The sequence below is a fragment of the Hakea prostrata genome, chromosome 5, assembly GCF_041222555.1.
Source record: "Hakea prostrata isolate BN-2017 chromosome 5, UWA_Hpros_2, whole genome shotgun sequence".
Lineage (NCBI taxonomy): Eukaryota > Viridiplantae > Streptophyta > Magnoliopsida > Proteales > Proteaceae > Hakea > Hakea prostrata.
In genome coordinates, this window is record NC_142604.1 from 2,981,835 (window position 1) to 2,995,817 (window position 13,983).

The 13,983-nt window shown below is 38.3% G+C and overlaps 1 protein-coding gene and 1 long non-coding RNA gene across 5 annotated transcripts; one reads left to right on the plus strand and one right to left on the minus strand.

Annotated features, from left to right (window-relative positions):
* Window positions 1–61: 61 nt before the first annotated feature.
* LOC149014419 (heptahelical transmembrane protein 4-like) lies at window positions 62–6,343 on the minus strand. 4 transcript variants are annotated; one of them, XM_089155642.1, is made up of 4 exons: window positions 6,138–6,343; window positions 5,758–6,050; window positions 3,424–3,748; window positions 62–959 (listed from the first exon to the last, which is right to left on the minus strand). In XM_089155642.1, exons 2-4 carry the CDS (start codon window positions 6,045–6,047, stop codon window positions 300–302), a joined length of 1,275 nt encoding a protein of 424 aa, XP_089011768.1. In that variant the 5' UTR covers window positions 6,048–6,050; window positions 6,138–6,343; the 3' UTR covers window positions 62–299. The 4 variants fall into 4 exon arrangements, with proteins under 4 accessions (XP_089011768.1, XP_089011767.1, XP_089011766.1 ...); XM_089155641.1 differs by having other exon boundaries at window positions 6,134–6,343; XM_089155640.1 differs by having other exon boundaries at window positions 5,758–6,055; window positions 6,134–6,343.
* Window positions 6,344–11,585: 5,242 nt separating this feature from the next.
* On the plus strand, window positions 11,586–13,216 carry LOC149014420 (uncharacterized). The gene is made up of 3 exons (XR_016173730.1): window positions 11,586–11,781; window positions 12,002–12,176; window positions 12,650–13,216. It is a non-coding gene; the product is annotated as an uncharacterized LOC149014420 (long non-coding RNA).
* The last annotated feature ends 767 nt before the right edge of the window (window positions 13,217–13,983 follow it).

Consider the following 13,983-nt stretch of genomic DNA (forward strand, 5'->3'; position numbering starts at 1 on the left):
TAAGCCTCCAAAATCAGGTGTGAGGTCAAGAGAAAGAATGTATAAAATAGATTCTGTTTCTTTATGAAAGCCAAAGCAAGTCTGCATTTCAATTTTAAATTACTATATGTCGTTCTTCAAATAGGGACCTTCCATTCTCATGATTTACCATAGCTACTGGCCAGAAACCAACTGCTTATTCACCCCAAACTTTTTGGAGACTCCAATAACAGATGCATAGATCATTGAAGCCTGCTCCGTAAATGGAAATCAAAGAAAACAGAAGACCAGTGGACACATTCTTCCCCTCTCTCTCTCTCTCAACACCCTGTTTGTTCTCGCCACCTGAGGTACACCAAACTCGTACGGTAGTGTGTGTAAGCCCCACCGACGACCAATACATGAAAAAGCTGGTGGCTATGTCCCGCAATATCAAACTTTCCAGGTTTCCACCTCTCAGGTATCCTCGTAACATAGAACAGCGCTCCAATGCCATACAAAATCCCCATAAGTATCTCATAACCCGTTGTGTGGATAGCTTCAGGGTGGTTTCCAAACAATATCAGCTTATGCAGAATGGGCGCCACCCCTGACAGACCCATTCCAAAGAAGAGGGATGTACGGATTTTCCGGAATTCAGGTTTCTGGAAAAAGGGGAGGAGAGATACTATGATCGTTGCAATTCCAAGGATGGTTATGAATCCCAAGTAAAGGTTGCAGAAGAAGGGTTTGCACATGAAACCGTAGTAGACAGGCGGATAAAAGGAGGTTGAGATAAGGCCAGCAATGCCCGCATAGTCAAGCCTGTGCATGATGTAGGAGAAGCGCTTGGAATGGCAAGACAGAAGGTGGCATGTGCTGCTGGCTAAGAGACAGAACATGGCTCCACCCAAGAAGGCAAAGAAAGGCCACCGTGTTACTGGCCGCAATACCAACGGTGCTATCGTATTTATTGCCATATCCTCTTCTTTCACACCATGCTGCATTCGACCATAACATCAATCAAACAAAAGAGACATTATTATTGTTATTGCATCGACCAAAACTGTCGTGGCCTTTGAAATCATTCATGTCATATGAGGAGGAGATGCAATAAGAGGGAAAATAGGTTAAAACATAATAGAAAATGACAGCAGCCAGTATTATATGTGACTAACAGAAATATTCTACTATATGTCAGGAATTCATGGCTCCATACAATTTTAATAAAAGAGAAAGAGAGTTGATATAAGGCTTATACATCACAATCAGTAATGCGACAAATAACTTTACTTCTTCTCATGTTTAGTCTGAATTAGAAGATTGGCGCATTAAAATGAAGTAGCACAGAGAAGGTTAATATATTAGAATGTCCCATATAATGAATCACATACATACAGATAAGAAGTGTAATCTCATGAAATATCTTACATTCTTAGTGTTGTTCCCTAGTATATGAGCTTTTGAAGCCAAAAGAATGTGGCTAGCCACTGAATTCATGCTTGTCCTATGAGGAGGCACAAGGTTTTGGTTGGAGGGAAGGGGATTTTTTCCCCCTCCTTCCAGGGGAGGAGAAGGAATAGGTGAAAACATAATTGGAAATATTCGAAGCAACTAACTGAAATATTTAACCATCAAAACTTCATGGTCTTATACAATTTATGTTAATAAAAAGAAAGACATTTAAGGCTTATACATGTAGACAATTAAGTCTTAAAGGAGTACTGTACTTCAGGTATGAACCTCCAAAAAGAAGTCATATTATACAACCATTTCTGGGGAATGTTTGGTATGCTAGAAATAACACAACACAATTTGTAAGCCACGAATTTTGGGGAATTAATAATAAATGTACTCCACAATCCATGTAATTGATTGAATTTTTGTTCTGTAAGTAAACTTAGGAAATAGCAGCAGTGGCTGGAATTTATTTCTCTTCTCTCTTCTCTTTCCCCTTGATTCTTCTTATTCTTCTTTGTTCTCTGTTATTCTTTTTCCCCATAGTTCTCTTTGTTCTCAAATCTTCTTCGATCTCATTGATCACCCAACTCCAAGTTTATAATTCTGTTGAGAAGAGAGAAAATAAATGATTTCTTTGATCACCCACCTCCAAGTGAGGTCAACTGAAGAAATAGTATTCTCATTGGAGGTGGGTGTCATGTACTCCACCTCCAAGTCTACAACTCTTCAATCTCATAGTCTTCTTCTATCTCTGTTATTCCTTTCCCCCCATAAATTCCTGTTGATCTGGATATATTTTAACCCCCCCCCCCCCCCCCCTTGATCCACGGGATTGTACACCCCCATAGTTCTCTTTGTTCTCTGTTGGTCTTTTCCCCCATAACTTTCCTGAATTTCTATGGTTATGCACGTCTCATTTGATAGTCCCTAGTCAGTCCTTGTTCCAATTTAAATTTCATGCAAGGGCCTAGCTGAATCCTTCACCAGCTAGTAAAATGTGATTTCCTAATAACTCCTAAGATAGTTATTGATTATCTAACAAAACTCATCCAAAAGTTAGTGCGAGGCAAAAGAAAAGGGGCATGGCTAATGCATTACCCAAAAAGAATAAGTTCCAGTGGATCTTCAAAAGAAGGGCATGCAATGGTGTCCAACAACATGCAAGCATACACGATAAAGAAAAGGACAGTTCTACTCTTTCCAGCAACTCTGGCAGGTATTTTACTCTCTATTGGGTGGTGTTAATATGTGGAACCCAATCAGAGTGGTTTTCCTCTAGAAAGTTTTCATTCTTGCTATAAATTTTTGAGATACGCGAACTTTTCAAGTTGAAATTGTTAAAGGAAGCTTGTCACTAATGAATCGAAGGGTATGATGAAGGGCTTGATAACTACGTTAATTACTGGAGTTCCTAGGCAAGGAAGCTATGTTTTGGTTTTCCTAGATAAAATAATTTTTAGTGATTTCTTTGAATCCTAGTGTGCATAACAATCCTATATTTGCTTTAAGTACAGATCAGACACTTTGTGTCAATTGAATTTTCTCTCCACGACAGTTTTTTTTACTAGCTTCATAGATTCATGATGTACAATGTTCACTAATCTAAATTAAATATGAGAGGTTTATCTTCTAACGTTTCAGCAAATAGGCAAACTGGATTAAGGGGAAATGTGCAAAAGATATAAAAAAGCCAACCCACGTTTTCTTCTTATTGTTGTCCAATATGTGGAGACTTCAGACCTGCAGCCGTTAATTTCCCCTCTGCCATTATGATATCACAAACTTTTCCAAAGAATGAATAGCTAGATTTGCAATGTCCATTAGAAAATTTTGAACTCGAGCAAAGACCAAAAGGGACGACCAACTATAAGGAGTCCTCATCTTCGTATTGGTTAAGTAGAAGAAATCTCCCCGCACCCCCATTTTTTTTCATTAACAATATGGATGAATAAACATTAAAAAAGAACTACCAAAAGCAGACAAATATAAGAAAAATGGATGTACCAGAATACCAACATCTGTCTGGTTGCCATTAGTGATTTGCTCAGGCAAGCAGTTATTAAGAAGTTCCAAGATGTGCCAACCCGAAAGTGATGGAAGTAAATCCATTGAAGATAAGGATGACTTTAACTCATCCTGCAGTCTATACAAATCAGCTATGTTGGGAACGGATGGAAGACATGTCAGGACTTCAGAATGGATCTTGTGAAGATCAGCTTTCTTCAGCACTTCAAAAAAATGTTGTAGAGAGTGAAGATCCACAACCTTAGGAACCTTCATTGCTGTATAAATGGTCAGAGCAAGGAAAAGAAAGAACCCAATCAAGTGCCTGAAACAGGAAGATCAGAGCATTTAGTACAGAGATTTTCCAGCGCTAAAAATAAGTCCAATCTACCATCTATCAAAAATTAAACATCTCATAAATGAGGAGAGTATCTTCAACACAAATATCACAGAGAGAATTAAACAGAAACTATTGAAACATTTTATCACTGGATAGAGAACCCACCAAAGCAAGATCAGCTGAACCCAACATACAGGTACATCATAACCCAACTACTTCCTGTTGTATGGTTATTATTTACAGTATTGCATTACATAAAACCAACCAATGATTAAAACCAAATTAGGAAATGAGTACTGAGATCTTGAACACCCAAGATAACCACAGATCAAACCGTCAATGAACTATTGGCATGCAACATCAAACTCTTAAGGTATCAATTATAAAATAACTAGAATGACCATGCAATTTGAAATCCTATGCATATGTTTTAAAATTAAAGCTTCAGCCCCCCCCCCCCCCCCCGAGCTCTTCATAGTGGTCTTTTGCTTAGGTTCAACAATTACTCACATCTCTGCTTCATGCAGAGGGGGAGAAAATCTTACAATTCATGGGAAAGAAGTTCAAGAAAAATAACAAAGAAAAAGATAAGCACTGACCAGCAGACATTAATTAGATACAAACCATTGTAGGGCCAGATGCACGGTCATGTTAACTTATAAGGAGAATATTCACCTCTACATGGGTTGGATAAAGAGGCTCCATATTTCAACCGAGCCACACTGGTACTAACTTGGGAGATATGTGATCAGAAGATCCTGTTGTGACTAACTAACTGCGGGATGCGAATCATTAAGCTAGCTAAGGGATCAAGTTTTCCCTAACATTACAAAATACGTAATGAAGAGCTGGTCGGCAAAGCCAGGATTCAACATTGTTTTTCATATGGGAATTGGGGGGGGGGGGAGCATGGCCCCCCAGCCAAAGGGGAGCTCCACCCATGAGCTGGAGAGGTTAATCGGACTTCTTTACCAAAGAGTAGGTTTGACACCTGGAACTCTAGAAGCCAAGTCATAGAACTAGGAAGGGGTCTCCTAAGGATCTTGGAAGGAAGTCGCTTCATACCAAAACGATGAACATTGAAGGATTCATCACTTTAGGAAGCCAAAAATTGTTGTTCGGGGGAGAAAGCATTTCCCCTTTCTCACTGACGACCAGGAAAAGACAAATCATACCTGGGGGTAAAGAACTAGCTTCCCATTCAACTAAAAATAAAGAACTAGCTTCCCCTAGAATAGCAACTATAACATATTTATTGAATTATCCAAATATGTTGCATGTTCTCTAAAACACCGTGATTTGACATACAGTGGCCTCATCAAGAAAAAACTCTGTTTCATCTGAGAAAAGCTTGTCCATCTTAGCCTGCGTGGAGACACATAGTTACCATACAATACTTAGTAGAGGAGCTTGAAATCTAGCTCTCTCAGCCCATCTTTAGCAATAAATGGAGACTTCATCTCAGAACATAAAGATGGGCTTTTAGCCATCTGGCTGTTTTGGAGTTTAATTTTAAATATATCTTTCATTCCCAAAGTGAATGGAAATCCAAGACATCAAAACTGTGTCTTAGTCAAATAGCAAATTTTCAGCAACAAGGATGAGTCAAGCTCGAGGGTAGCATTAATCAATTTCAACAGGTAACAATACCACTACCAATGAATTGAGAATCGACCCAACCACCCAACTTTGTTGTCCATTATCTATTTATAAGAATAAGGTTTCTAATAGAATCCTACTCGGTTATCAGAAAAAACAGAGGCACATACATTTAAAAAGATATTATTTGGATCCCTAAGGAACAACTTTTCAATTTGAGGAAGCACAGCCAACAAGCAAAGACATTTCCACAGTAATCAAAAAATGGATACATAATATCAATTTCAACCCAGCCCAGATTATAGGGAATATAAGCAACACAAAGAAAACAAGAAAAGGAGGAAATTTTGGGGGATGACGGGTTGGAGAGATCAGTTTTGGCGAAGAAAACTTACGTCCAGACATTGAGAGTTTCGTTGTGGATGGAGAAGATGCTAAGGAAGGTCTGCTTTAGAGGCCACTCCGATCGGTAATGACCGAGAATGAATTCATTGTCTCTCAAATACGCGGGCAAAGAATGGTATTCAACTAGCTGATACTTAACCTTCTTCCACAGTTTCTTACCCTTCCCATCCTTAGAACAGGATGATGTATACCCATCTTCGCGTCCAGAAGGAATAGAATGCTCCTCAAAGGCCTCACGAGAGACCGCCAAATTCTCGCAATTCTTATTGTCACTGCCCATCCTCTTCCCTTGAGCAGCTCCAATTATTAAATTTCACGTACTTGTAAGAGATTATTATTAGCATTATAGAAAAACAAGAAACATACCTACAATTTGCTAATAATTCTCGACTCTATAACTGTTGATGCAGAATTCGGTCTCTCCCGGTGAACGTTCCAACCTGCAAAAACGTGCTCGACTTGGTCGAGTTTCGTCTCCGACTAACAAGTCAAATAGAACTCTGTCATTGTTGCTAGCTTCCTGAGGAGAGGAATCTTATCTGGCAAGACAGTATTACTTGGATTGTAGTTATGGAGTCCGATCTGGATTCCTGACTTATCGGAATCTTTACCCCTATCTTGTATAATTTGCTTAATGCCTTCGTTTTATTTGTGGTCCGACCAAGGTTTGATTGGTCCGATTCTTCTTTGGTCGACCCATAGAAGTCTATTATAAAATATCCATAACAATAACCATTCAAATTTATAAAGAGAAAGCCAGGGTGAGGGCCGAGGGGAGAAGCAAATACAAAGTGCAAATGCAAAAGAAAGAAAAGAAAGAATACCTGCAATGTAGAAGCACCACCACCTCCCACAAGATGAGCAAAACCAGAAAACAAATCCCTTACAGTTTAATTGCTCTCTTTATCCAATCGACATTATTTGACGAAGGAGGTAAACGGAAAGATGAGAAGAAAGAAGCAGGAATTGATTTCTCTTTCTTTTTCTTGGGAGAGTTGGCGATATAGCTCAAGCACTCCTCCAGTAACAAAAGTAGTCCGGAACTGAAATGCAGAAATGACAGAGATTTTTCTCCCTGCTTCTTCTTCTTCTTTCTCCTTCATTCTGGGTTCGGTTTAGGGAATGAGGCATAATATATATAAAAGGGAATAGGGAATAGGGAATGAGGCATTTGTTTCGGAGGGGTTCTCATCCAATAGGTATTGTTTAGTCTGGTAGGAGAAAGATGATCGGTCGTTTGAAGAACAAGTGGCGTAACAATAACCAACCCATTGATTGATTCATTCCTCCAAGGAGATACTCCGTCCGACTTCAAGCCTTCGTTAACAAGGAGGAAGGGACTACTCTCTCTCTAGTTAACGGATTCCATGGCCCATAGTAGTTTTACTTTTACTATGGGATAAATATGTTTTTTGAAAAAAAAAAAATCTAGGAACCTCCCAAATCCTTTGACCAAAAATTTAGGTCCGTCTCCTTTTATTATATTGTTGATAATTGCTTAACACGTAATAAAATATAGTATGAAAATATGGTATAGTTTTAGAATAGGGCACTTTTTTTTAATAAAGTAATTATGGAATAAGATAAAATCTTCTTTGTAGAAAAGAAAAAAAAATGATAAAATCTGATTTTTTTTTTGTTAAAAACGTTTCTCAACCCATCTGTTAATCGACTCCTCTATTTTCGCCCCTCCAACGGGACACATGCCCTTACCTAGATTTATATAGTCACATTTACATTGAAATCGAAGGTGGTTGTATTCTAACTCCTCAAACCAGTAAACATTTTTCCTTATCATGATTTGCACCGTCAAAATCACATCGAAATACAAAATTGATCACTACCCATCTTGTCCCAACGAGTGATCTTTCTAGTTTTTAGGAGATCCGCAAAGACCCATTCTAACGATTCCATGTTCCAATCTGCTTTCTATTTCTATTGGGCGTTCTCTACTCAATGAAGTCATTGTAAATGATGTTTTATAAGAAATTGTTGTTTAGAATTTGAAATCTATCTTAGGTGATGATGAAGTTATCATAAATAACGACTCGTGTCTATGCGGTTAGAACTAGCAAGGGGTCAAACTGCTAGTTCTTGCATTACGGTTGCTTTTGGCAAAAGTCTTTGTAGATGCAAACCCGTCTTTTTTTTTGGCCACAGCACCCCCACACCAAGCCCCCCGCCCCCCGCCCCCTCCTCTTTCCCCCCCCCCTCCCCCCCCCTCCCCCCCCCCCCCCCCCCCCCCCCCCCTCCCCCTTCCCCCCCTCCTCCCCCCTCCCCCCTCTCCCCCCCCTCCCCCTCCTTCCCCCCTTCCCTCTCTTTTCTCTCTTTCCCCCTGCTCCCCCTTTTGTCCCCTGTTTCTCCCGGGGAAGAGGTAGAGATTAGAGGAGAGAAAATGGAAAAAATTCAAGGTCAATCTGTCCTGCTAGGCATGGACCAGGCCATTAGTGAACTACATTATTCATCTTCCTATGAATAAATAGAAATTACACCGTGGCACAGATGAGGCAAATAATGGTTGATATAATTCCATGTTTAATTTTACTAGTTTTTAAGTTTGGAAAGATGTACTTATTTTATCTTATACGTAAGGGTGAATGGATCGATCCAAATGGAAAAGTTAAGTTCTCTCACTGTAGTAGGTTCTTATTATTTCTCTCTTTCACGGGTTGTAGAGGGCTGTTGTACTTCCACTAGAGGTTTATTTGTTATTTCGGATTTTCTTTTTTGGCACCTACTTTTACCTAATCCTTCAGTGCTTTGACCATTATATTTAATGCATTTTCTTTTAGATATCTCACATAATTCTCATCTATATCTTTTCCTAATTACTTTATTTGTATTTCTTGCTAATTTAACATGCTTTTCTTGACACTACAAAGAGAATCCTTACCCAGTTGTAACCAAGGAACGAAATCTCGGTGGATCTCACTGGTTCGCTGGTTGCCGAAACCAGCGAAACGGCGAAATCTCCCGAGATTTCACCGATAGGTTGTTGATTTTAATTAAATGTAGTGACTTTTTACGGGTGTGGGTTTAATGTGTAACGTGAAGGTTTTATAAAAAAACCATTTTTTCAGTAAGAAATGAATGGGATTGTGTCAGTAGCATTAAATATGTTGAATCAGATTTTATAAAACAAATAAAATATCATCAAGGTGACAACATGTGTGGCTACAAATGTGACACTCAAGCCACTTTTAACTTTAAAAAAAATTTATTTTTTAATATTGATGGGAGAAAGTGGGAAGACAGCACATCATCTTCTTCACTTCTTTCTTCAGTTCCTGTACAGAAACCGTAGGAAAGCCAAAGAAAGCCAAAGAATCAGCGATTGAAAAGTGAGTATTTTACAGTAATAGAGTGAGAGGTCAGAGACTCAGAGGTCATCTACTATTGTTTCTTCAGAGATTTTTGATCTTGTACCTGTTGGTTCTGTTCTCCTTTTCTTCTGCTAAATGGTGGTTTCGCCGGTGAGATTTGACTATGAAATGAACCAAAGAGGCAGAGAAAGAACGTAGCAGTAGATTTACCATTTCCGACGATATTTTGCTGGTTGGATGGCAATTTTTGACAATATTTCAAGAATTCGATAGTTTTCCGGCGATGTTTAGCGACTTTCCGGCGAAATTCTTGAATTCTCATTTCGCCCACCTATGTCGTTTCGCCCTCCGGCGAAACCAGCGAATTTCGGCGATATTTCGCCGAAATTCGCCGAAACTAAGTTCCCTGGTTGTAACCTCTTGAAAATCTCCACTAAGGAAAACTTTGCATGATGGTCTTAATAAATTATAATATGATTTCTTGTTTGATTAAAAAAAAAAAATTTTATTGAGGGTGGGGGTGGGAAAGGAATAAGGATGGTTGTTTATCATCTAAAGGAAAAATTATAAGTCAGCAATATTTAAAGTTACAATAATTAATATCTTAGCAATTTGTAAGTTGACACGTACAACAATGTGAGTATTTTAGTTGAAGACATGAATATATGGTGAGAAGTTAAGTGTTTTGGTGGAAGCTGCCACCAGTAATGTTTGGTGAAAACTCTCACCGTTGTTTATGACTGAAAATTTGTTTTCAATTCCAATAATGTTTTGCTCGAAAGCCTTTATTTGAATAATTTTTTTCGTCTTTTGAAAAGAAAATTTGTTGGGAAGAAAAAACATAAATCCACTGTAGTTTAAGTCATGAACTGATGTGACTTAAAAAAAAAGTGAGTCTCCTAAAGTCTTTGATGGTCTTTAAGGCCTTTACTTAAAAAAAGGTATCACCATCATGCTTAGAGCACGGTCACTTTCTTTTATATTCACAATTAATATCATAGTATTTTCTATTTTATTTTTTAAATATTTTTCTTCATTCATTTCTACCATCATCTTTTTTTCATTGAGGTAAAATTTCAATAAGTTTTTTTTTACTAAAAATGAAATTTCTATTGGTATAGCAGAGGGAGCTTGAGATGACCTCCTTCAAGCTGTTGTTTTAAACCACAAAGACATTGCTATTTTTGGCTAATAGATTGGCAAATTTTTTTTTTTTTTTGCTAAATATTAATTAAAGGTAAAAAAGAGGGAAAGAATAAATAAAAATAGAACCAGCGTTCCGACTTCCGAGAGTAGCAATGATGAAAAATCAACGCGTAATGGACGGTTGTCTTGAACTTTTCATGACAAAAGAAATAATCAAATAATTCCACATTTCCAACCGAATCAAATTTCTTTTCTTTTTTTCTTAAAAAGATACAAGAGTTTGTTTGGACTCATATACCATTTTACGACCTACCAGCGCGTATCAGGTAAAGGTACAAGATTCTTATTCTATTTCACTATACATTTGGTCATCGTCGTTGAGCAAACCAAAAATAAATCCTCATTTATATTATAAATTACAATTTTATAGAATTTCCTATATGATTGCATCATCCCTGATTTTGAATAGAAACATGTAGAACGCCCCTTACACTACAAACCTTACAGAAAGGTTTACGACACCATTACTTAAATGATCAGAATTCAAATTATCTTATTTGACAAACACTAAAATAACACAAAGGCTCCCTCCCTCCCTCCCTGACTTAAATCATATTTCTTCTAATGTCCAACTTTACCATAGATGTAATGAAAGGAGGAATTTCTTCGCCCTTTACCCATTTTAATCTGCTGCGTTAATGGCTTGGTTTATGAAAAGCGCTAGATAGGAGAAGCGACCGCTTGATAGTAGTAGTGCCCAGAAAGGCTGGTCAGAACTGAGTTGAGAGCCGTATGTAGAAAACAAGGAGTTTACTTGAGAGAGAGGATATGCGACAATTCACAAGTCTGATTGATTTTGTACCCATGGGCCATGGTCAGAGAGACTTGTAGCCTTCAAAAGCCCTCTTCCCTTCCCCTTCCCTGGTTGATTTTGTAGTCTCACCTCCGGAAGTGATATGCAAAGAAATAAAAGAGAAAAAGGACTGACTGATGGAGTTGGCAACTGGGGAAGAACGACTGGGATTCCAGATCTATAGATCTCTTTTGACAGCCAGCGTTTATGGAGAGAGAGAGAGAATGATGTTGAGTGTAGTGGACCTTTTCATAGGATTTACAAAAGAGAGAGGGGAGGTTTCGGGTGATTTTCGCCTTTTCGGTGTATGTAGAAAAGTCTCTATTATATTATGTTAAGTTAAACAAACCCAAACCCGGACCTGGACCCCACCGCTACTCTCCGCGTTATTCAAGCCTTTTATTTATTTTTGGTAGAATTCAAGCCTTTTTTTTTTTTTTTTTTTTTGGGTAATGGGAATTCAAGCCTTTTCTACAAAGCAAAGCAAAGCAAAGAGGTTACGCCTCTCAGTTCCAACGAATCTGAATTCGCGTTCCTCTCTTTCTCTTTCTCTTTCTCTCTCTATAAATAAGGTTTTTCCATCCAACCACTGCTCCCAACCGGATTAACACTGAACCCCTAGAACGTTGACCCATCGGAGATGAGTTACTACAACCAACAACAACCTCCCGTCGGCGTCCCTCCTCCGCAAGGTACGAGTCTCTAGTCTACAGATGATCCAAAATCCAAAAAGGTTTCTTAATCTAGGGTTAGGGTTTTGGTGATTTATTTATATTTGGATTCCGTTTCCTCGTTTTTATGGGATAATCATCTTGGTTTGTGCCTTTGTGGTTTGTGTAGATCTTGATTACTTACTTGAATTTGGTTCGTATCCATCTTCTAATCTTCTATTGATTTGTATTGAATAAACAGGCTATCCTCCGAAAGACGCCTATCCTCCGCCAGGATACCCTCCACAGGGCTATCCTCCTCAGGGCTACCCAGCACAGGGCTATCCACAACAGGGCTATCCACCACAGGGCTACCCTCAGTACCCTCCACAGCAGCAACAACAGCAGCAACAGAGCAGTGGTTTACTTGAAGGATGGTCAGTTTCTCTCTCTCTCTCTCTCTCTCTCTCTGTGCGATCACTCTGATTCGATGTTATTAATGTTTGCGCTTCACCATTTTTGCTGTTCACGATCTGGATTCTATGTTAGATGTATTTTATTTTCGCCCTAAACCATTAATGCTTCAATAATAGGGAGGGAAGAGTCATGAGTCCCGATCTGGATTATTCCAATCCTTTGGAATTTTGGATCGACTATTATGGAGTTGTTGTGTTGGATCTGAATAGTGGACTCATCACTTGTTGCCTGGGTGGAGATTATGCCTAGGGTTGGACTAACCAGAATCACTTTCCTCTTTCGACGATTCTTAGATATGAGATTTCTCTCTCTCTCTCTCTCTCTCTCTCTCTCTCTCCTCCCACACATACACTACAGTCTACCACACAAGCACGAACAATGAAATCGGCATAAAGAAAAAATAGCTAAAAATTCTAATTTTCTTGACGGACAGTTTGGCGGCCCTTTGCTGTTGCTGCCTTCTGGAAGCATGCTTCTAAGGATTCGTGGAACGCGGAGCTGAAAGAGCTGGTTTGATATGAACAGAAATTGCCTACGCTTACGGGATGATGATTGTGATGCCAGCCAATTTGTGCAAACTGTAATTTGTTCAGATTCTTCTTTTTCTTCTGTTCTTCCTTTTCCTACCTTTTACCTAGAATATGATTTGTAACACTTGATGGCTTTTGAAATGATTTGTTTGAGGAGAATAATTTGATTTTTAGCGGTGGGTTTTGGTCCTCTTCATCTATGAATGACGAATACATTATAGGATATCCGACTGATTGAATGGATTATAAGAGAATATGCGATAATTATTGATACCTTGTACTATAGCTTAATTACATATCAAACTCTACCGCTGTAAGCCTTGACTGAACCGTGTAAGTTGGATGTTCCAATCATCCAGTTTGAGTATTTTTTGGGTCAATCATCCAGTTTAGAAGCACAAGTTAAAAAGTCATTGCTTATATATAATATGCCTTTGTTTCTGGGCCGCGGATGGTGCACGATACAAACAGCGTGTTTTCTGACGTGACAATATTTTTCCATGTTTGATTCTCAAGGTTATATTTTTTTCTTCGTAAACAGTTATGCACATTTGTAACGGAATGAATTGTCACTTAACAAAGATGCATAATATGAAGGAATAAAATCATTGTCACTTAACAAAGATGCATAATATGAAGGAATAAAATCGCCAGTATGAGTTTCCTAACAGTAATAGTCTAATAGGAGATAGCAACTGAAATTTCATTGGATTTTGCATGCAGAAAATGATGTCCAAAACGTAAAGGAATACTCTCTGCTGCTTGGTTTCTGGACTGGAAGAAGTAAAAAAGATATCGAGTAACAAAAACATGCCTTTCAGAATAGAAATGGTGCTACGTAATTCAATAACTGAGAACCCAACAACCATCCAACGACGTCCCATCATCTTGAACAATTCTAATTATACGGAACTTAAATAAGACTATAAGAGGTGGCTGTGTTTTTTTTTTTTTTTTTTTTGGTTCAACGAAAAAACTATTATTAAACAACCCCTAATACAACAAAACAACCTATTTTAATGTGTCCACATCAGCATTGGTTAAGTATTCCTTAACACCTATAACCCTATCACCTAGCATAGAAGAATATGTATCAAATTTAATCCTTGGAAAGTTCCTGGCTATAAATAAAAAAAACGGAGCATGAATGCTGTTCCCTAGCTTTAGGAACCAAATTAAGAATGTTTAAGCAATTAGTCCACACTTCACTAAACATGAGGTCCATTCAAATCACTTC

What these genes read in the sequence shown, in the direction of transcription:
- LOC149014419 (XM_089155642.1), bottom strand. Translation starts at nt 6,047, where the DNA reads ATGGGCAGTGACAATAAGAATTGCGAGAATTTGGCGGTCTCTCGTGAG. An exon ending in GAAACTCTCAATGTCTGGAC is followed by an intron (nt 3,749 to 5,757) that starts GTAAGTTTTCTT and finishes TTCCTGTTTCAG; the next exon opens with GCACTTGATTGGGTTCTTTC. An exon ending in AGACAGATGTTGGTATTCTG is followed by an intron (nt 960 to 3,423) that starts GTACATCCATTT and finishes GGTCGAATGCAG; the next exon opens with CATGGTGTGAAAGAAGAGGA.